At 39.7% G+C, this 24,232-nt stretch overlaps 1 protein-coding gene across 16 annotated transcripts in view; it reads right to left on the reverse strand.

Annotated features, from left to right (window-relative positions):
- CAMK2D (calcium/calmodulin dependent protein kinase II delta) overlaps positions 1-23,946 on the reverse strand; it is a 271,589-nt gene extending 247,643 nt beyond the window's left edge. For 6 of the 16 annotated variants that reach the window (XM_073340971.2, XM_073340968.2, XM_073340955.2 and 3 more), the window contains exons 1-2: positions 23,118-23,944; positions 21,700-21,794 (exon numbers count right to left, since the gene is read on the reverse strand). In XM_073340971.2, coding sequence (XP_073197072.1) covers positions 21,700-21,794; positions 23,118-23,185 — 163 coding nt within the window. In that variant the 5' untranslated portion in view covers positions 23,186-23,944. Of the gene's footprint in view, positions 1-21,699; positions 21,795-23,117 lie in introns of all 16 variants that reach the window. The other 10 variants (XM_073340970.2, XM_073340967.2, XM_073340954.2 and 7 more) reach the window with 3 other exon arrangements.
- Between the last annotated feature and the right edge of the window lie 286 nt (positions 23,947-24,232).

Consider the following 24,232-nt stretch of genomic DNA (forward strand, 5'->3'; position numbering starts at 1 on the left):
TGTTTACCGTGGAAACTGCAGCAGACTTTATATACACACAGAAATCATGAAACAATACCTCCTCCCACCCCACTGTCCTGCTGGTAATAGCTTATCTAAAGTGATCAACAGGTGGGCCATTTCCAGCACAAATCCAGGTTTTCTCACCCTCCACCCCCCCACACAAATTCACTCTCCTGCTGGTGCTAGCCCATCCAAAGTGACAACTCTTTACATAATCAAGTCGGGCTATTTCCTGCATAGATCAAGGTTTTCTCACATCCCCCCACCCCCATACACACACAAACTCACTCTCCTGCTGGTAATAGCTCATCTAAACTGACCATTCTCCAGGTTTAAATCCAAGTTAAACCAGAACATCTGGGGGGGGGGGGGGGGTTAGGAAAAAACAAGAGGAAACAGGCTACCTTGCATAATGACTTAGCCACTCCCAGTCTCTATTTAAGCCTAAATTAATAGTATCCAATTTGCAAATGAATTCCAATTCAGCAGTTTCTCGCTGGAGTCTGGATTTGAAGTTTTTTTGTTTTAAGATAGCGACCTTCATGTCTGTGATTGCATGACCAGAGAGATTGAAGTGTTCTCCGACTGGTTTATGAATGTTATAATTCTTGACATCTGATTTGTGTCCATTTATTCTTTTACGTAGAGACTGTCCAGTTTGACCAATGTACATGGCAGAGGGGCATTGCTGGCACATGATGGCATAGATCACATTGGTGGATGTGCAGGTGAACGAGCCTCTGATAGTGTGGCTGATGTTATTAGGCCCTGTGATGGTGTCCCCTGAATAGATATGTGGGCACAATTGGCAACGGGCTTTGTTGCAAGGATAAGTTCCTGGGTTAGTGGTTCTGTTGTGTGGTATGTGGTTGTTGGTGAGTATTTGCTTCAGGTTGCGGGGCTGTCTGTAGGCAAGGACTGGCCTGTCTCCCAAGACTTGTGAGAGTGTTGGGTCATCCTTTAGGATAGGTTGTAGATCCTTAATAATGCGTTGGAGGGGTTTTAGTTGGGGGCTGAAGGTGACGGCTAGTGGCGTTCTGTTATTTTCTTTGTTAGGCCTGTCCTGTAGTAGGTAACTTCTGGGAACTCTTCTGGCTCTATCAATCTGTTTCTTTACTTCTGCAGGTGGGTATTGTAGTTGTAAGAAAGCTTGACAGAGATCTTGTAGGTGTTTGTCTCTGTCTGAGGGGTTGGAGCAAATGCGGTTGTATCGCAGAGCTTGGCTGTAGACGATGGATCGTGTGGTGTGGTCAGGGTGAAAGCTGGAGGCATGCAGGTAGGAATAGCGGTCAGTAGGTTTACGGTATAGGGTGGTGTTTATGTGGCCATTGTTTATTAGCACTGTAGTGTCCAGGAAGTGGATCTCTTGTGTGGACTGGACCAGGCTGAGGTTGGTGGTGGGATGGAAATTGTTGAAATCATGGTGGAATTCCTCAAGGGCTTCTTTTCCATGGGTCCAGATGATGAAGATGTCATCAATATAGCGCAAGTAGAGTAGGGGCTTTAGGGGACGAGAGCTGAGGAAGCGTTGTTCTAAATCAGCCATAAAAATGTTGGCATACTGTGGGGCCATGCGGGTACCCATAGCAGTGCCGCTGATCTGAAGGTATACATTGTCCCCAAATGTGAAATAGTTATGGGTAAGGACAAAGTCACAAAGTTCAGCCACCAGGTTAGCCGTGACATTATCGGGGATAGTGTTCTTGACGGCTTGTAGTCCATCTTTGTGTGGAATGTTGGTGTAGAGGGCTTCTACATCCATAGTAGCCAGGATGGTGTTATCAGGAAGATCACCGATGGATTGAAGTTTCCTCAGGAAGTCAGTGGTGTCTCGAAGGTAGCTGGGAGTGCTGGTAGCGTAGGGCCTGAGGAGGGAGTCTACATAGCCAGACAATCCTGCTGTCAGGGTGCCAATGCCTGAGATGATGGGGCGCCCAGGATTTCATGATCCTGGGCGCCCCATCATCTCAGGCATTGGCACCCTGACAGCAGGATTGTCTGGCTATGTAGACTCCCTCCTCAGGCCCTACGCTACCAGCACTCCCAGCTACCTTCGAGACACCACTGACTTCCTGAGGAAACTTCAATCCATCGGTGATCTTCCTGATAACACCATCCTGGCTACTATGGATGTAGAAGCCCTCTACACCAACATTCCACACAAAGATGGACTACAAGCCGTCAAGAACACTATCCCCGATAATGTCACGGCTAACCTGGTGGCTGAACTTTGTGACTTTGTCCTTACCCATAACTATTTCACATTTGGGGACAATGTATACCTTCAGATCAGCGGCACTGCTATGGGTACCCGCATGGCCCCACAGTATGCCAACATTTTTATGGCTGATTTAGAACAACGCTTCCTCAGCTCTCGTCCCCTAAAGCCCCTACTCTACTTGCGCTATATTGATGACATCTTCATCATCTGGACCCATGGAAAAGAAGCCCTTGAGGAATTCCACCATGATTTCAACAATTTCCATCCCACCACCAACCTCAGCCTGGTCCAGTCCACACAAGAGATCCACTTCCTGGACACTACAGTGCTAATAAACAATGGCCACATAAACACCACCCTATACCGTAAACCTACTGACCGCTATTCCTACCTGCATGCCTCCAGCTTTCACCCTGACCACACCACACGATCCATCGTCTACAGCCAAGCTCTGCGATACAACCGCATTTGCTCCAACCCCTCAGACAGAGACAAACACCTACAAGATCTCTGTCAAGCTTTCTTACAACTACAATACCCACCTGCAGAAGTAAAGAAACAGATTGATAGAGCCAGAAGAGTTCCCAGAAGTTACCTACTACAGGACAGGCCTAACAAAGAAAATAACAGAACGCCACTAGCCGTCACCTTCAGCCCCCAACTAAAACCCCTCCAACGCATTATTAAGGATCTACAACCTATCCTAAAGGATGACCCAACACTCTCACAAGTCTTGGGAGACAGGCCAGTCCTTGCCTACAGACAGCCCCGCAACCTGAAGCAAATACTCACCAACAACCACATACCACACAACAGAACCACTAACCCAGGAACTTATCCTTGCAACAAAGCCCGTTGCCAATTGTGCCCACATATCTATTCAGGGGACACCATCACAGGGCCTAATAACATCAGCCACACTATCAGAGGCTCGTTCACCTGCACATCCACCAATGTGATCTATGCCATCATGTGCCAGCAATGCCCCTCTGCCATGTACATTGGTCAAACTGGACAGTCTCTACGTAAAAGAATAAATGGACACAAATCAGATGTCAAGAATTATAACATTCATAAACCAGTCGGAGAACACTTCAATCTCTCTGGTCATGCAATCACAGACATGAAGGTCGCTATCTTAAAACAAAAAAACTTCAAATCCAGACTCCAGCGAGAAACTGCTGAATTGGAATTCATTTGCAAATTGGATACTATTAATTTAGGCTTAAATAGAGACTGGGAGTGGCTAAGTCATTATGCAAGGTAGCCTGTTTCCTCTTGTTTTTTCCTAACCCCCCCCCCCCCCCCAGATGTTCTGGTTTAACTTGGATTTAAACCTGGAGAATGGTCAGTTTAGATGAGCTATTACCAGCAGGAGAGTGAGTTTGTGTGTGTATGGGGGTGGGGGGATGTGAGAAAACCTTGATCTATGCAGGAAATAGCCCGACTTGATTATGTAAAGAGTTGTCACTTTGGATGGGCTAGCACCAGCAGGAGAGTGAATTTGTGTGGGGGGGTGGAGGGTGAGAAAACCTGGATTTGTGCTGGAAATGGCCCACCTGTTGATCACTTTAGATAAGCTATTACCAGCAGGACAGTGGGGTGGGAGGAGGTATTGTTTCATGATTTCTGTGTGTATATAAAGTCTGCTGCAGTTTCCACGGTAAACATCTGATGAAGTGAGCTGTAGCTCACGAAAGCTCATGCTCAAATAAATTGGTTAGTCTCTAAGGTGCCACAAGTACTCCTTTTCTAATTATTTCAGTGACTCATGCTTAAAGTGAGGCATGTAGCTAAAAACCTTGCTAAATCAGGGCCCAAGGCCCAGATTTTAAAATATATTTAGTCATTGCTGTAACATTTAACTGATTTAGGAGCATACAATCTCATTTTCATAAGTGATTTAGGCACACAATCAATGGGATTTAGGCTCCAAAGTGCCTAAATCACTTTTAAAAATGAAATTTGTCCTCCTAAACAAGTAAGGCATTGCAACACTGAGTGCATCAATGCCTAAATACCTTTAAAATTTTTGGACTCTAGTGTCTATGTCATCTCTATTAGAAGGGGATTTGGGGATAAATAGAAAGAGTAAGACTCAAGCTGTTGTGTAGTTTCTTACAATAACTTCAACCTTAATTCTCCCTTTGTGGCTTTTACATCAAGAAAAAAAAAATTATAACTGGCCAATTAGGAACATGAAAACTATTAACATAACAACCAAAAGAAAAGGCATGAAATACAAATGAATACACTGTGTTTTTATCAATGTAGAGTGGGATTTTGGAAGCAGATCAGAAGTGTTCAGCATTTACCTGAGTTTTATACTGCAGCCCATTACAGAAGTATCTGAGTACCTTCTACATAAAATCAATAGTGAAATCACTAATGGAGGTCACAGATTCTCTAGTATGCCTACTTTTTGAGGGTAAAAGCTCTGCTTGAGATAGGGTTTCTAACTTTAATTAATTACTTTTTTGGCTATTGGTTAGCACTGGATGGGTAGAAGGAGGCGTCAATGAATGTGCACGATAAAAATATTTCTATAAAGAAATAAAAGAAATACAAAATCAGTGGGAACTTTAGATGTTCATCAACTCTAAAAAATAGGCCACACATTTTTATGCTTAACTTTAGGCATCTAAAGTTGAAAATTTTAGTAAAGTTTTATAAGTCTGAGTTTTATAAGTCGGAGCTAAACCATGGCTCCATAATCTTGTTTATATAAATTGTATGGTCACATATTCCCGACCAAGCAACTAGGTAACTGGAGTAATATATTGAAGTTTATTCTTTATATTTAGGTCTATTAGCTGAAGATGCAGAAAGTAGTGTTAGTAGGCAATATTCTGTCACTTTACCATATATGTGTTACAACTGGTGAATCCAGTTTTGATTTTTAAGTCTGATAGTAACAGAATATAGCGTGGCTTTATTGTATAATTATATTTAAAACTAAGGGAGCCATGCTATTTTTGTATTAAAGTGTTGACTTACTTTATATCTTCCTTTTCTATTTCAATACTGGGAACAAGCTATTTTCAGATGTTTTCTTTCTGCTATACAATAGTTAGTATAATGTTCTCTGCCATCCCTGCACAAATTATCTATATATCTGAATTGCTCTGTGAAGAGGAATTCTCTCTACGACAACTGATGTCTTAAGAATTTATTGGAGAGAATGGCAGCCTATTTTCTAAAATCTGGTATGTGCGGTGGGGGGTGGTATTTTTTCGTGTATTGTATTAATATTCACAATATTAAAAGAGCAAAAAGTTTTACATTATTTTCCCCACCAGCAGAAGAGAAGCTTCTAAGTATTATCAGAAAACTGAATCCAATCAATCGAAATGTCCTATATGAAAACAAGACAGCATGAAATTACATCTATAAATGCATACCTCCCATATGTAAGTTTCTCCCCTGACAACTTCGAAATTAAATAAATTGCAAAACGTTAAGTTGTACAGTAATTGGTTTTCTGTTGAACATTTAATCATTTAACATTTAAAATACTTATCCATGTAAGCTGTATTCTAAAACATGATCCCAGATAGATACACGATCCCAGGCTTCAGTGTACATTTATTTATTTTCTGAATCTGTTCTACTCACTATCCAATGCAAACCAAGGCCTGATCTCACAAACACTTACGCATGTGTAGCTTTATGCACATTAGTACTGTAATCCCACTGAACTTTTCACATGCTGAGTTGTTGACCTATACCATGTCTTTCAGATCAAAACCTAAAGAATTAATATTGCTTATAATTAACCTTCCAACACCAGCAAGACACATTCAGTGAGGCCAAGTTTTTCAAACACAGAGACAGAAAATAAGGTTCCCATGTCCACACTGAAGCACTTAAATAAATTATCTGATTTTCAAAAGTGCTGAGCACCCTGCAGTTGAAGTCAATGGGAGTTAGGCACTCAACCGCAATTTGTGCTTTGGAATACTTCACACCTCAAATAGGAGCTTCTAGATGCTCAGCACTTTTGAAAATCAGGTCACATCTTAAAGCACCTGTGGGAGCCTTACATTAGGCACCATTTTTGAAAAATTTAGCCTGAGAATACAAAACAAAATCAACACAAGCTTTGTTGTGCATTTGTACGTGTCATTTTATTTACCAAACCAGCCACCAACCATTAGAAGGCTCAGAAGTAACAACTGCAAATTAAATACTTCACTTTTAATTATGCTTCAATTTATTCAAAGTGAAGAGAGTCTCAAATGGATTCAGCTTTCCTTTAAATGAACAGTGAATTAGTCTACTGTAAGCATGTGTGCTTTTGTTGTCACTTTCTTTATCAATTTTCTTACACACAAAAGTATGTGACCCTTGCAGAACTGAACCCTAATATTCAACAGAAACTATTCATCATTTAGCTTTATTTCAGAGCACATTCCAACTTGGCCTTGCATGGTAGAGCTGACAGTGGCAGCAGGCTACAGGAAGCTATCATATCAAATCTTGAATTACATTTTTGCAATGGAAGCAAATGCTTACGTCTCACCTCTCCTCAAACATATGCTCAGGAGCTTTAGATGCAGTATAGGGGAAAAAAGCACTTACACACATCAGTTACTGGTTGTGTAGATCAAGCCTTTCAAATAATTATTCTGAATAATTCTGTGTGGCAGGGACTAAGTCTTCCTATGTTGTTCTATAGCACCTGGGATAATGGGTTCTGAAGTGACTGAGGCCTCTGCACGTTACCATAGTATAAACAAACAGGAATGATGGCCCGACAGGGTGGAGAGAGCACAACTGATTCCAAGCTGCATATCCAGTGAAAGCTCTAAGTGAAAGTTAAGACTAAAACAGACTCCAGCTCCTTCCTACAATCTCCATAGCACAAAAGTTCCACCTTTCTTCCTTCCCTCTACGTTCAATAAAGGCAGAAAGCCTAGGCCCTTTCTGCTGCCTCCATTCTTCCCCACAGAATTTCTATCCCACACTAATCTGTCTCCAGTAACCCAACCCCGTTGCCCACTCCCTTCTACTCTTTTTCAGCCTTAATGTGACAGAGCAAGAAGTGGCAGCAACCTTACATTCAAGTGAATGGAAGAAAGATTAGGGTTCCAACACACGGAGTCTGCCATCTTTCCATCTGGTAGAGTTCTGATTCGTGAGGGCTGCGTGCCCCAATGCTCAGTAGTGGCACTCAGTAGTGAAGGAGCTGGGTTACAGCCAAACACAGGCAAGCTCTTACAGGGGTGCTGATGGTCAATGGCTCACTGTTAGGGCCCTATCAAACCCACGGTCCATTTTGGTCCATTTCATGGCTGCAGGATTTTTAAAATCGTAAATTTCATGATTTCAGCTATTTAAATCTGAAATTTCATGTCATTGTAGGGGTCCTGACCCAGAAAGGAGTTGTGGGAGGGTCACAAGGCCCACATTGTAGCGGGGGTTGCAGTACTGTTATCCTTACTTCTGGGCTGTTGCTGGCAGTGGTGCCGTTTTCAGAGCTGGGCAGCTGGAGAGTGGTGGCTGCTGGCCAGGAGACCAGCTCTGAAGGCAAAACCACTGCCAGCAGCAGCCCAGAAGTAAGGGTGGCAATACCATACCATACCATGCCATCCTCACTTCTGCGCTGCTGCCTGCAGAGCTGGGCCCTCAGTCAGCTGCCGCCATTCTCTGGCCGTCCAGCTTTGAAGGCATGAGCGCAGGAGTCAGAGTGGCACAGTATGGTGTTGCCACCCTTACTTCAGCACTGCTGCTGGCATGGCGGTGGCGCTGCCTTCAGAGCTGAGTGCCCGGCCAACAGCCACCGCTCTCCAGCCACCTAGCTCTGAAGGCAGCGCAGAAATAAGAGTGGCAATACCACGCCCCCCCCCAAATAACCTTGTGACCCCCTGCAACACCCTTTTGGGTCAGGACCCCCAATCTGAGAAATGCTGGTCTCTCCCATGAAATCTGTATGGTACAGGGTAAAAGCACACAAAAGACCAGATTTCACGGTCTGTGACGCTTTTTTCATGGCTGAGAATTTGGTAGGGCCCTACTCATTGTTATTCCCCCCAGCCCAAGAGCAGGATGGGGAGGAGAAGGAGAAGATGATTCTGGGCCTGATTCTCCTCTCAGTAGACTTTTATACTGGTCTAACTCCATGGATTTTAGTTAAGTCACTTGAAAAACACCCAAATGACTTCAATAGGCAATGGATCAGGTGCTTACTGTTGCTATACTCTGGAAGGAAAATCTTCCCCAGGTACAAATCTAGATTCAGTCTCTATGCTTAACTATACAGATGTCTGTACTGTCTGAACAAAGCAAATAGCAGCCATACTCATAAGAACAGCCATACTGCATCAGACCAAAGGTCCATCCAGCCCCGTACCCTCTCTACCAACAGTTGCCAATGCCAGGTGCTCCAGGGGGAGTGAACCTAACAGGTAATGACAAAGTGATCTCTCTCCTGCCATCCATCTCCACCCTCTGACAAACAGAGGCTAGGGACACCATTCCTTACCCATCCTGGCTAATAGCCATTAATGGACTTAACCTCCATGAATGTATCCAGTTCTCTTTTAAACCCTGTTATAGTCCTAGCCTTCACAACCTCCTCAGGCAAGGAGTTCCACAGGTTGACTGTGCGCTGTGTGAAGAAGAACTTCCTTTTATTTGTTTTAAACCTGCTACACATCAATTTCATTTGGTGGCCCCTAGTTCTTATATTATGGGAACAAGTAAATAACTTTTCTTTATTCACTTTCTCCACAACACTCATGATTTTACATATCTCTATCATATCCCCCCTTAGTCTCCTCTTTTCCAAGCTGAAAAGTCCTAGCCTCTTTAATCTCTCCCCATATGGGACCCATTCCAAACTCCTAATCATTTTAGTTGCCCTTTTCTGAACCTTTTCTAATGTTAGTATATCTTTTTTAGATGAGGGGACCACATCTGTACGCAGTATTCAAGATGTAGGCATCCCATGGATTTATATAAGGGCAATAAGATATTCTCCGCCTTATTCCCTATCCCTTTTTTAATGATTCCTAACATCCTGTTTGCTTTTTTGACTGCCGCTGCACACTTTGTGGATGTCTTCAGAGAACTATCCACGATGACTCCAAGATCTTTCTCCTGATTAGTTGGAGCTAAATTAGCCCCCATCATATTGTATGTATAGTGGGGTTATTTTTTTCCAATGTGCATTACTTTACATTTATCCACGTTAAATTTCATTTGCCATTTTGTTGCCCAATCACTTAGTTTTGTGAGATCTTTTTGAAGTTCTTCACAGTCTGCTTTGGTCTTAACTATCTTGAGCAGTTTAGTATCATCTGCAAACTTTGCCACCTCACTGTTTACCCCTTTCTCCAGATCATTTATGAATAAGTTGAATAGGATTGGTCCTAGGACTGACCCTTGGGGAACACCACTAGTAACCCATCTCCATTCTGAAAATTTACCATTTATTCCACCCTTTGTTCCCTGTCTTTTAACCAGTTCTCAATCCATGAAAGGATCTTCCCTCTTATCCCATGACAACTTAATTTACGTAAGAGCCTTTGGTGAGGGACCTTATCAAAGGCTTTCTGGAAATCTAAGTACACTATGCCCACTGGATCCCCCTTGTCCACATGTTTGTTGACCCCCCTCAAAGAACTCTAATAGATTAGTAAGACATCATCTCCCTTTACAGAAACCATGTTGACTTTTGCCCAACAATTTATGTTCTTCTATGTGTCTGACAATTTTATTCTTTACTGTTGTTTCAACTAATTTTCCCGGTACGGACGTCAGACTTACCAGTCTGTAACTGTCAGGCTCACCTCTTGTGTCCTTCTTAAATACTGGCTTTACATTAGCTATCTTCCAGTTATTGGGTACAGTAGCTGATTTAAAGGACAGGTTACAAACCATAGTTAATAGTTCTGCAATTTCACATCTGAGTTCTTTCAGAACTCTTGGGTGAATGCAATCTGGTCCCAGTGACTTGTTACTGTTAAGTTTCTCAATTAATTCCAAAACCTCCTCTGGTGACACTTCAACCTGTGACAATTCCTCAGATTTGTCACCTACAAAAGACAGCTCAGGTTTGGGAATCTCCCTAACATCCTCAACCGTGAAGACTGAAGCAAAGAATTCATTTAGTTTTTCTGTGATGACTTTATCCTTTTGTGTCTCGATCATCCAGGGGCCTCACTGGTTGTTTAGCAGGCTTCCTGCTTGTGATGTACTTAATAAAATGTTTCTTACCACCTTTTGAGTTTTTGGCTAGCTGTTCTTCAAATTCCTGTTTGGCTTTTCTTATTACATTTTTATATTTAATTTGGCAGTGTTTATGCTCCTTTCTATTTACCTCACTAGGATTTGACTTCCACTTTTAAAAAGGCATCTTTTAATCTCTCACTGCTTCTTTTACATAGTTGTTAAGCCACAGTGGCTCTTTTTTTATTCTTTTACTGTGTTCTTTAATTTGGGGTATACATTTAAGTTGAGCCTCTATTATGGCGTCTCTGAAAAATGTCCATGCAGCTTGCAGGGATTTCACTCTAGTCACTGTACCCTTTAAATTCTGTTTAACTAACCTCCTCATTTTTGCATAGTTCCCCTTTCTGAAATTAAATGCCACATTGTTGAGCTGTTGAGGTGTTCTTCCCCCCACAGGAATGTTAAACGTTATTATATTATGGTCACTATTTCCAAGCGGTCCTGTTATAGTTACCTCTTGGGCCAGATAAGTTGCTTCTCCCCTTGTGGGTTCCTGTACCAGCTGCTCCAAGAAGCAGTCATTTAAAGTATCAAGAAATTTTGTCTCTGCATTTCGTCCTGAGGTGACATGTACCCAGTCAATATGGGGATAATTGAAATCCCCCACTATTATTGAATTCTTTATTTTGATAGGCTCTCTAATCTCCCTTAGCATTTCATCGTCACTATCACTGTTCTGGTCAGGTGGTCGATAATAGATCCCTACTGTTATATTCTTATTAGAGCATGGAATTACTATCCATAGAGATTCTATGGATAGATGGGGATTCATTTAAGATTTTTATTTTACTCAATACTAATTATTGTGTTTTTCACCATTTATGTCATTTACTTATTTCCATTTCACACATTTTGGACCAAAGAAACAGTCTTGTCAATGTCACATATTATAGTCACTCAGTTCTGCTTTCATGGTATCAAAATATTACAGAAGAACATTTAAATTTAATTAAAAGCTTTTCATTGAAGGTTTTTTAAAGGTAATTAGATTTTTAAAAAATATTTCTCAATCATTTGTTAGGTATTATAATTATTTATTTCTTTTCATTTTCTTTATGTGTGTGTGTGGGGGGGGGTCTAAAAATATTTGACATTCTTTTAAGGAAAAGTTTTTTTAAAAAAAGATATTTAACAGGCAAAAAAAAGTACTGTAGGCTAATAACATTCCACTTTAGAAAAGATAAACAGCAAAAGAAAAATATCTTGACTTAGCTTAGCCTGTTTCAATAAACTTTTGAACATAAGCAGCTGAACAGGTAAACTTTAATTAAAAAAATGCAAAAAGACAGTGTGGTTGTAATATCCTCACATCCAAAGGGCAATCATTATGTTTCCATGATGAAATGATTCTTTGTCTTTTCATGGATAAGGTGTCCTACAAACAGTCAAAACATTTATTGAAAGGTGTTTTCTCCACTGAAATTTACTCAAGCCTTAAGGTATGTAATATCTTGAGAACCTTTCTAGAAAAGGCAGAAAGCGAATCATCATATGCTGCTGTCAAAGCTGGGTATCATAATCACAAAAGTTCAGTGCTAACTTAGCTGCCTTGCAGCAAATCAAGATAATCTACACTACAGTACAAAATCTTCACTGCAATGCAGTACCACAGTAACCAAGAACTTCTCAGTGATACATTACATTTTGGTTTAGAGTACTGATAAAAATAAGACTGCTTCTTACATTGAAGGATTTGAATAAAATCAGTCAAAAGAACAAAACTATAAGAGAAACAGACCAATTAAAGACACCAAACTCAAAAGAGTGACATCCAGTAAAAAAAAAAACATTCCTGCAAGAAATCTCCCAAACCACAAGATAGCTAAGCACTGGTGTGAGGTTTTACATGCAATACAAATAACTCATAGGCCTCCCTTGCCTAATTAAATCACAAACCCATCTCCTGAAGAGGTTAAAATGTAAATGAAAGCTTAGGCTTGGCAAATCCCATCGGATTGTCAAATATGGATATTATGTAGGTACTCCATTTGTTCCTGCAGCTATATGACTATGCAACGTGACTGACACTGCAGCACCTGCATTCACGTTGCGGAATATTACGAGTAAGCTGTTTCTAATTATAATTAAATCAGGAAAAAAGTTTTGAAAGCATCTAAAACAGACTCCTTGCTACAAATTGTTTGCTTATGAACTCCATACATTGACAGTTCACATTTTCCATCCTTTAAGCTTTGGGATGGAATAATTTTACAGTGTGCATGTGCTGTGCTTATCAATTACATTAAATGGAGTGATTTTGAGAGCTAATTTCAATACAGTCTACATCTTGGTCATAGTTAATATCTGTCTGAAAATGAATTTCCAATGCACCCTAAAATTTTTGGTTTTGCATCAAAGCTAGATAGATAGCACAGTAATGCTAGCTGATAATTTTAACCTGACTTCTGCCTACAGATGTAACAAGGCAGATAGATGATGGATCTGAACATGGAAACAAAACAGACAAAAAACAGTGTTACAAAAAGGAAAAGAATTATCAGCTTCCTATCTTGGTACACTTGGTTTTTGGTCAAACCAAACACTTGGTTTTTGGTCAAACCTCAAGCCAAATTATTGTTGATTTGTCTAGAACTGATCAGCAAAAGATACATGGCAGACTGGACCTCATCAACTTCAAGAGCAAGCCTGGCTCCAATTTCAAAGTGACTGCACAAATATACAGAAATTCGTATCAAATGGATGAAAGATACTTCTGCTGGGAAGTTAGAGTCAGTATAACGTCTCGGTGCAGTGTTATGAAAATAAAATTACACCTCATACAAAGAGAAATTTCCTTTATGGTTGCCATCAAAACATCAATACTGTTACTTTTCTATTATTAATAAGCTTTATTTTATTTAAAATTCTTTTTAATTTGATAATTTTTTAACCAAACTTGCCTAATACTTTAAGTTATCATCACAGTTCTCTGTGAAATACTTAATATTCAAGAAAGGTAATACTGAAAGCAGAAGTTTCATAGGTTGCCTCAGACCACCAGCTAAAGCAAAGGAGATTTCTACCAAATACAAAACAGATGCACTGTTGTATGGACAGATCTCTAATGAGCTGAGTAGGCCTTCACATTTAGACAGCCTTCTATTCCTTTAAAATAATGACAAGGTAATTTCTAATCCTAATGTTGAGTTGTTTTTCCTAGTCTGATTTTAGTTGTAATTCTAACCACATTCTTTAATTTTCCTTTAAATGAAAGAGAAAATGAGTTTGAAGTTACTTTAAATGTTTGCAACTAGCCAAAAAAGGCTGAACAGATGAAAACATTTTTTTTTAATTAGGACACTAAGTATCACAGCTCTGCAGGCACTAGCTTTTCTGCTCCAGAGACCCAAGTTCTAAGCTAGACTTAGTCAACAGGTGGAAACAAGCTTTGTCACCTCATTTTCTCATAAAAAACTACCACAGAACATAGCACAATTCACTATGTTTGGCAGTTTCCACTCAAGAGAGGCTCAAGACTGGAATAACAGAAGCATTACAAGTCAAGGCTGAGGTGGATTCGCAAAGCTGCACGGAGGAAATATGCACAGGTCTTAACTATACTTGGCAGGAGCCAGTGCTTTCAGCCAGTATCACTTTCATGAGCACCAAATTCACTCAGATGTTAAATACCTTGCACTGGAGCTGACAACTTCTTTAGTAACTTCCAATCAAATATAACACGAAATAGCAGAGTTACAAGTCTCATATGAAGAGGTAGACAAAGCTACTGAACCTCAAACATAGGAGAATGGACGGGTAACACTACAATGGAAAAAAAACAAGTTGCAGAGTGGGTGGGACTACTGTAAAAAAACCCTCTCACAAAAGGCAACATCTGCTCAGGCTGGTATTACATAAATAAAGGTTCTGGTGCACAAAACATTTCTAGTAATACTCAGATTAGAGTGAGAGGAACAGATATTATATATATTCTCACACACACACAAACTAAAACATTTACACGAATAAACAGACGGATTGGGTTTATGTAGCTCTCCAATAGGAAGCAGATGTTCCATTCACCTTCAAAGCATGATTAATTTAAAATAAACATTTAAACAAAAGAGCTATCACCTTCAACATGAGTATGTATTGTACGTGTCCTTCATCCAATAAAGTTAGGAAGAGGTTATGCTTTTCTATAATACTTTACAATCCTCAAATTGTCCTTACAAAGTATCCCACAACTGATAAGTAACTGCATATGAAGAAGGATATAGGACCCTGACGAAATAAAACCCAGAGGTACCAGTAAGATCCACTCAAGATACCTATCCTATATATCTGAGGGTGCTCAAATAAAGGTAGGTAAATGATTACATCATTTTGCTTATGTTTGCCTGTGCAAATAACATAATTTGGTTTACATTTTTTTAATCTGTCAGAATCACCAGGCTGTCAAAGCAGGTGTTTTTAGGTTACAGGAAGAGGATATGTTTTTACCCTGCCCTTCAAGCCACAGTGCATCAGAAAAGCAGCTAACGTGGAAGGACTTGGAATAATAAGCATGAAATAAGAGTAGTAAGAATGGCTACTACATGCCAATCATGACTGGGAAAGAGTAATGTATCACTACCTCTTATCTGCACACCTAATACCTCTTCTTGTCTCATTAGACGATTGCTTTTATTTTTCATTTTCAATCAACTTGTTCATTTTAAAACCTAATCAGATGGATAACGATCACATAAGCGTCTGCCTAATTTTAAATCAATAGGAGAACTAACATGTTAAAGATAGGCAATGTATTTAAGTACCTTACTGAACTGGGACCTCAAATCACAATAGGCATAAAATACTGTACATTATTTTGTATACTAAAGAAGCAAATAAAATAAACATACAATAAAATTGAAAATGTTTAATATTGTTCTTGTGCCCTTATTTTCACATTTTAAGACAATAATTAACATATTACACTACATCATATTCATATGAACATATTGTAAACACACACAAGTAATACTTCAGATACGCAGAACATATTAGAGAGGTTTGCAGACTTGATATAAAAAATAAAAAAACAAGGAAAAAAGGTTTAAAAAAAAGTAACGGGGAGAACACCAAGAGACTGTGGAAGAGCAAGTAACATGGTTGCTTTGATTCCTGGTTTTCAGAATACTATTAAAAGATTACTAACTAATGGCCCCATTGTGAAAATAGTTACTATTGACTATATTTCTTTATTCCTGCTTGTAGCCCTACTGAAGTCATTGGGGATTATGCATGGGAGTACATATATGTGCAGGAGCAACTGTGAACAGGATTGGGCACTTAATTTTTTTTCCTCTTAAAAAAGTGTTTTGTTTTGTTTTAAGAATAGCTTTTGCTTTGAAATTTGATTTGAATTTAAGCAAAATACATTCAGTGAACAAATTCTCGACAAAAACAGAAGACAGAAAAAATATATTTATGTTACAAAATCAACATGGAGATTTAGAAACTGTACAGTATGGGGAATTCAAGATGAAGACCTCAGTGCCTAGCTCTCTTCCCTCTTATGTTGAGTGAATCTGAAGTAACTCCAGTGAAGTAACTGGAGTTAATTTGACATAAAACCAGCAAAGTCTACAGTGGAGAGGAAGGAAAGAAAGAACAAGTCACCCTTGAATAACTCCCTCTGGCTGACTCATTAGTGGAAGGAACCTACTCATGAGAAGATGGGTCAGAGGCCCAGTTCAAGCCCCAGGAAGTAATGGAACAGAATGAAAAAACAGGGAGATCCCAGACAATGTTCCTTCTCTCCCCAAAAGTTCTTCAAGCAACAAGGTGTAACTGATTATCATTTCCTGTCATCTTAAAGAAAACACTGAAAGGGAAACACATTTAATACATAAGAGAAAACATGTTACCAATCAACATATAATTAAGGTGAGAAACAGACCTCCACAAGACTTTACTGAAGCAAATGGCTTAGAGCTCAATTCTATGGACCCTGCACATACAAAACTGACATTTGCTTCACAAGAGCAGGCCCAGAGGGGTTTTCTGTTTGTTTAATTATAGACAACATTATGAATAAGAATAGCATCCAGTTATCCTAAAATTACAAAGATAGAAGTCTAAATTTTATTAATTCTTGTGCTTCAGGGTTACGCTCATCACCTGCTAGGGTCAGAACGAAATTTTCCCTAAGGTACATAGTATTGCACTGTTGGGTGCATTACTGCAGTTTTCTGGATTCCTGCAAAGCATACAGCATTAATAGAGACAAGATATCAGAGGGGTAGCCGTGTTAGTCTAGATCTGTAAAAGCGGCAAAGAGTCCTATGGCACCATGACTAAACGGACCACTAGTCTGTAGTGGCATGGTAATTTTTCTCTCTTTGCCATAAAAAAATATGCTGAAAAATACCATCTTATATGGTTCACATTTCCATTTATCTCCCTACAGTATTTTAAACAACTTTATGGTTCATGAAATGTTCCACATGGATAGATTTATAGATGGAAATACCCTAGCCACACAGCAAAATTCCTCAGAGTCTCCGAACAAAATATTGTTCCAAAAGGGTGAGAGTGCCTCTTCAGTCTCCGTGCAAATCACAGGTAGTTGAAAGAATCTGCAATTGGTGTGGTCACCTGTGACATTTCCTTGCACATGGGGACCCTTCAGTGAATACAGTACAGGAAATATCAGTGAAGCACTTCTCTCTTTCATAAAATAGCAAGATACTAAGAGTGGAGAGGAAGCCAAATGAGAAGACAATAAGTAACCAGCAGAAACCTCCAAGGATCTGACCCAAAGCCCTGTGAAACTAATTGCAAGTCTCTCACTGATGTCAGTGGACTTTGGATCAGGTGACGGGTATGGAAAGATTGGAATGGATAACTCCTATGGGTTCCTGTATCTGCCCTACAAATATGTATACTTGCCACAGATAGTTGCTCACCTTTCTGCTGCAATGACCAAAGGGTTGGCTGGGGTATTTTTTGGCAACATGGACAAAGACACACTAGGAACTGGACAGTACCATCGAGTGATCATCAGAAGGCAAGTACTTTTGGTCACTACAGATCTAGTGCAAGTTCAGATGAGTTAAATGACTGCATATAATGAACAATCTGCTGAGCACACCGATTTCTGTTCCTTTTCAATCTAATTAGAGAGAATATGTCAAAAGTACAATGGTTGCAAAAATCTTTCATATTTTCTTATTGTCCGTGAAACACATACACTGTAACTGAAGATTAAGACCTCGATCCTGCAATGGGATCTGCATAGGCAGAGGATCCATCCACACAGAGCTCATGGTAGGGTTAAAGCCACAATTCTTTCAAAAAAGAAAAAAAGAAGAGGTTGAAAGATAAAAATAAACGCTATTAAGTTTTGTCTTCTTTTTTTTTTAAAGTTTGATGCATAATAGGTCAAGGCTGAATAAAATAATATTTTAGAATAGCAAACTTTATTCTTCCTAACTATATACCCATAAATAGGACAGCCTCTGCAAATAACAAAACCAAGGCTTAATAAAAAGTAACAGAATATATATAAGATTAAGCCTAGTACAATGTAAAAGCAGCACAGATATATTGCTTTATGCTATTACTTTTCCATACACTTGCCAACTCTTCCACTTTCTTTCAGGGCTCTACTTTCCTGCAGTATGTTCATGCTCCTAGTTTATTACGAACGTGTTCTTCTGATACAAATGACCAACTGTTTATTTTCTAACAATACCAATCTGAATTAATTATCTCTTCATTCTTCATTAAAGTTTAAGAACTTACAAAAACCACAATTTGTATATGAAGCGTGACATTATTTTTAAATGAAAAGAGGAACTTCTATATGTTCCTACAGAAATGTTAGTTAACTAACACAAAAATTGTTCATAAAAGGCATCTCTACAATGAAAGGCTATACTTCTATTATTGTTTAAGAACAACAAATCAACCATGGAACTGATGACATTTCTACCTACCTGTTACCAATATTATAGAAAACCATGCATTTAAAATCAACTTCTTTATTTAAAAAAAAATCTAACTTTAAACAATAGTACTTTTTCCTATTGTAATTTGGATTAGTTAGGTATGTGACCACATTCCAAATATATGAAATTTGTCATCAATTTAAAACACAAACTTAGTTTTGAAAATGAGAGCAGTAGAAATGCAAAGTGTTGTGCAGAAGACCCCCAAAAACAAACAAACAAATGAAAAAGAACATGCAGCACTTTAAACACAACAGTGTTTTGAAACTCCTTTGTAAAGATTTAATCATGCAGGGAAGAAAGTGCAAATCCAGACAGCTTTGTATGACCAGATCAATATTTCACATTGGGAGGACTATGAACCTAAGTGTTCAAATATACTCAAAGAAAACATACATGGGAAAGAGCTGTTTGACTAGGCAACACTAACTGAAACCCAGAACTAAGAATATTAATACTGTTTGAAATAAACTTAGTAAAATATAATCAAAGTTTTGATTATTCCATATCATTTGTTAAAATACCTCTTCAATATTTCAAGCAAAAGTCTTACTGAACACTATGTGAATTTAGTGAACTACACCAAAGAGAGCCAGTCACCATACATGAAATTCACCTCAGCACAGAGTACCTTGTATGTACCCCGTGCACTGGGATGAAGTTCACTTTATGAACTGTCCATTAGAATTACAACAATAGCATATTCTGTATGATTTAATACACCGGTGAATTATCGTATGAACCCATGAAAGTCAATGGCTCCATCTCACAATGAAAAACATGTCAAGATGTGAAAGAATTAAAATAATGGTGTGATTTCAAATACTATCTAACCTACAATCTGTAAACCCATTATCAGTTATCCAAATGAAAATGTATCACAGTTTGATGCTATATAACATATAGCTCCTATATCGTAAGAAATATCTGAAGACAGAGAAATTGGAAGCATGCTTTTAAATAAACTACAAATGGTTAGGGTCATAAGTACATTTTTTCTAACTTGATGCATGCTTATTGATTACTGTTTCATATCTGGAGCTATTTACCTGACAAAATACCTCAGTACACTGAGTCTATGTAATTATATGTATACTGTGTGTATGTGTAGATATACACATACATACACACTCAATACAAAACAATTTCTTATGTATGTTAATACCCTCACTATATGGACCATATAACTGCAATAGAAAAGAAAGCAAAACTTCCTACTAGCAATTTTTGAAGAGTTCTGTAAAAACTAGCTCTGTGAAAGTTGCCTGATCATGACCAAACTATTTGTGCAAATTTGTACAGGCAGAGCTGGACAGTTAGTATTCCCTACCCCTATAATACTCACTTAAATCCACTGACAACATATCATGTATACACACATGTGTATGTAAGGAAAATGACACGCCCACAATCTATTATTCAGGTTTAAAGTTTAAATCCACAAAAGTAAGGGAACTCCGAGTTGAATTCTTGGGTACCATGAATGCAGAAATCCGAGATCTGTGCATGATTTTATACTGCATACTGCATTCTCAATTTCTTTGGTGAAATTCCACAAATTAAAAGACTACACCAAAGATGAATTTGGTCATGTATGTGCTGCAATGTCTAGATAAAACTGTGTAAGAAAAGTGCAAAGTAGAAGCATTTACTGTGTCCTGTGCTGCTTTTAGGAGTTTAAGGCAGACTCTTAAAATTTACTTTAATAAATGTTATAGTTTCTTCACTGTAACACATATATTTAAAATTGTAATATATATGTGATACATTCAAACCATAATTCATTAACAATCCAGTGTTGATTCCATTACAGTCTCTCGTGTCAAGAGGGACTTAATTTTTTAAATATTTATCTGTTTTAAATGTCAATATTTTGGCTAATTTTCTTTTAAATATCCAAACTAACAGATCAACATTTTCAACTGATATAGAAAAAATAACTGAAAATCAAAATGTATTTTTAAGTAAGAAAAAGTTCTCAAATCACAAACTTCCATTTTATTTACTTTCCTCACCCCTCCATTAAAAAAAAAAAAGCCAAATCCTAAAAATGAACAAACTCATTAGAAATATGGTTTTATAAAACTAAAAAGGAAAAAAATAACTCTCTCATACATTAAGAGCCTGAAGACAAGAGGTAGTGAAAAGTAAACTTTTACAATCCTGTTACTGAGCTGAAAATAAGGTTATATAACGCAAAATGTTGAATGATCCCCAGCTGTTAGAGCAGCATGAAAAGTTACAGCTATGCCACCATATATTAGAAGTATTCTTTTATATATTTATTAAATGAATTAATGAAATCAGAGTGCTGTTTATATACAATGCTCCCCTTGTATAAAACATAAACCAAGCCACAAAGGCAGGTTTACACACTGACACTGTTTACTCATTTCCATGCTCATCACAATACCATAAATTCACATGAAAGTAAAGATAATGTCAACAGAGAATAATCCTTAATCCCTAACATCCTCGTACAAGCATGTTAGTGTGGATTTACCAAACAATAAGTATAAGGCCTATTTTCAGCAGTCCTAACACACAGTAAATATATAGTTTCTTTAATGTAGTGTAAACACACAACCAGTGAATATCTAGATATAGATACAAACAGCTGTAAAATACATACTCAGATATATACCACATAAGGAAAATATAAATAAAAGGAAAAGAAAATGTGTGCATGATAGAAATAACAGTACAAATGCTTCACTTAAACATCACTACTTGGTACACAAATAGTTACTTTATAAAATGTCTACCCTATTACACTACATTTTCATTTGAAAAACTGTATGTGCAGCAGATCAGATTTTTTTCTAAAGGTGTTCACTGTTAAATATGGCTTGATTAATTATGTTGATATTTAAATATAATGGAAGAATGTTATTCAATTAAGATTTGAGCAAATTTTTCTTCATAAAAATTAGAGTGAGAGAGCATTTTCTCAAAAAATAATAAAAGAAAATGACATTCCAGGCTGTTATTCTAACTCTCTCTCACACAAAGCTGAAAAGCAGATTTGCATCTTTAAAAAAATGCTCTAGAATTTGTACATCTTTCCTTTTAGCATGGTAGAGCAGTAATCTCATATCTAAGCACTGTCGGTCAGTGAAAGATTACTTTACAACATGGAAAATCTAACCAGTATTTTAGGAAAATGGAAAATATACGGAGAAAAAATAAAATATCTACTCAGTGTACAAAAGCTTAGATATAGTACTATTTTAAACAAGAAAAAAGAAGAGGGTAGAGGAATCGAGAGAGAGACACTGAAAATATTGGGTTGAAAATACCCACCTCTAGCAGACAGCTTTTTGGTGTTGATAATTTTGGCAGCATACTCCTGTCCTGTAGGAATTTTCACACATCTTCTCACCACTGAGAACGCCCCCCTGAAAACCAATAACCAGACAAACATCAATACAAGGGTTGTAATACTGGATAATGGTTCTAATAATTTGAGTTTAACTGATTTGATTGAAACGCATAACGTCAATACAGGAGACAGGAAAATGAGCACAAAATGGCAATCATTACTCATTTTATAGATGATAACAGTACACTGGATTTAAAATACAAGTGAGCACAAGTCATATCATTAAACAGTTTAAATATATGTACACAGCAAATTATAAGCAAATGGTATTTACACACCGGAAACGTGAACATTTTTACAGTTCCCTGCCTCAAAAGCCTCAAATGCTCTGTGACTACCTTACAGGCAGCAAAAAAGTGGGAAAAACGAAACAAACTCTGTGTAAAAATTTCACCTCCAGCTCTGTCAACATGGCGATTGTATTTAATTAAATTTAAACACTGAGCCCATTTGTGTGACTAGGAAGTACATCTTAATGAATACAGCGCTACACGGGGACATTCCTACTCCTTGCAGAAAAGGAGCATTTGAATTAGATAGCTGTTCACGACATATTCTCCATGTTTTTAATACCAAATGGCATCCCCACAAGCCTTTTCAAGTCATTTACATAAAGAAATGACACAGCAATGAATTCACAAATTAAAAAAAAAAATCAGAGAGAAACTGGAGACTGAGCAATAATTAATTTCAGGTCTGAACAATACACAGCCAGCCAGCTTCTTTGTAAACAATGGATCTATGAACGTCTGGGTGTATTTTCGAGTGTCTAAATAAACCGCACAGCTTTTCTGATCGTGGACATGAAAAACACAAAAGCACACTCTGCTCTGGGCAGAGCTTTCTCTGACATTAAGATCGAAAACAACAATATTTCATAAATAATAAGAGGAGGGCAGGGGAGGGGGCAAGCTACATTCACGCAGGGTCGCCCTCCCTCCCGATTAGAAGTGCTGGTTGCAAACTATACTGTATACCCAGCTGAACTTTCCCCATCAATAAACGTGGCACCGAATTGTATCAAGTATAAAACAGTCACCCATGCAAAACAGAGAAGCAGCTGTGTTGGAAAAAATATGAATTTATTATCTAGATACGTGCATAGAGCTGAATCCTCCCTCCCCCATGACAGCTCCAACTGCAGAGATCAGCAATGCACTAAGTCTCCTTTGCAAAGGATCTGAGACAACAGCCGGCCTGACACCCCCCCTCTCCCTTCATTTTACACCCAAACAATAGCCCCCTCTTTGCCCAGCCTTGATCTGTCAAACCACCTCCCCTGCCCCCAGCCGAAAGACCCTTTCCCGGCACAATGTGCAGCGGCCGCCAGGTCTCTTACTTTCCAAGCTCCTCGAAGAGCTGGTACTCGTCGGTGAACCTGGTGCAGGTAGGGGTTGAAGCCATCATGAGTCCAGGCTGCTCCTGCCGGTACCTCGGAGGAAGAGAGGGGCTGGGAAGAGCGGGGACGGAAAGGAGGCGAGACGGGAGAGAAGACGCGCTGCTTCTCCTCCTCCTCCTCCGCCGCCTCCCGGCGAGTCGCTGTCACCCTCGCTGGCTTCTTTACTTTCTCACCGGATGGTTTGATGGGGCTGGTCGGGAGGGGATCTCCACGCCTCCCCGCGAGCTACCTTGCCGCTCTTCCGCCGCGCGCAGCTGCTCCCCCCCTCCGCTCGTGGGTTCGTTCAGAGTGGCACCCCACCGGTCAGTGCCCAAGGGGAAACTGACGGCAAGAGGGAAACCAAAACCCGCGGGGAGGCGAGCGGCAGCAAAGCCAGCCGTGAAGACGACTAACACAGCTGGGTGGGTGGGTGGACGGAGGAGGAGGAGGAGCAGCACTGGAACCCAGCAGCAGCCCGGTCCCCGCCGCCTCTGCTCCGCGGCGGGGCTGTGCGCTAGCCCGGGCGGCAGCCGGGCGGTAGGGGGGGCTCCGCGGCTCGTCCGGCCGCCGCTGCTGCTGACAGCGCAGAGCTGAGGGGGAAGGGGGCAGCCTGAGTTGAAGAAAGAGCTGGGGGGGGGGGTCTTTCGCCTCCTGCGGCGGCGCCTCTGCCTTCCCCCTCCCGCTCTCTGTAGCGCAGCTCCCTCTAGCGGCGGCCGCGCCCACGCGGCGGAAAGCGGCGCTCGCGCGGCCTCCCACGGAAGACGGTCTCTGCGGCCGCCTGCTTGCTCAAACCAGCGGGCGGCCGCGGCACCCCCCTCCCCTTCCCGCCCCTCTCGCTCTCTCTTTCGTTTTTTGTTTGTTTTGTTTTTCAGGGCTCCCACCGTGGGAGCCGGGCCCGTTTTGTGCACAAGCAGCGGGGAGACGGGTGAATTTCTCATTCAAACAGCAACCCTCCCCTACCCTCCCCGCGGCAGAGGCTGGGCATCAGCCTAACCCAGAAGGCCGAGAATCGGGGAGGGCGGGTGCAGTTCTGCTTTGTGTGCCAGGACTGGCGTAAAGCCCGCTGCAAGCTGCAC

The sequence above is a fragment of the Lepidochelys kempii genome, chromosome 4, assembly GCF_965140285.1.
Source record: "Lepidochelys kempii isolate rLepKem1 chromosome 4, rLepKem1.hap1, whole genome shotgun sequence".
Classification (NCBI taxonomy): Eukaryota; Metazoa; Chordata; order Testudines; family Cheloniidae; genus Lepidochelys; species Lepidochelys kempii.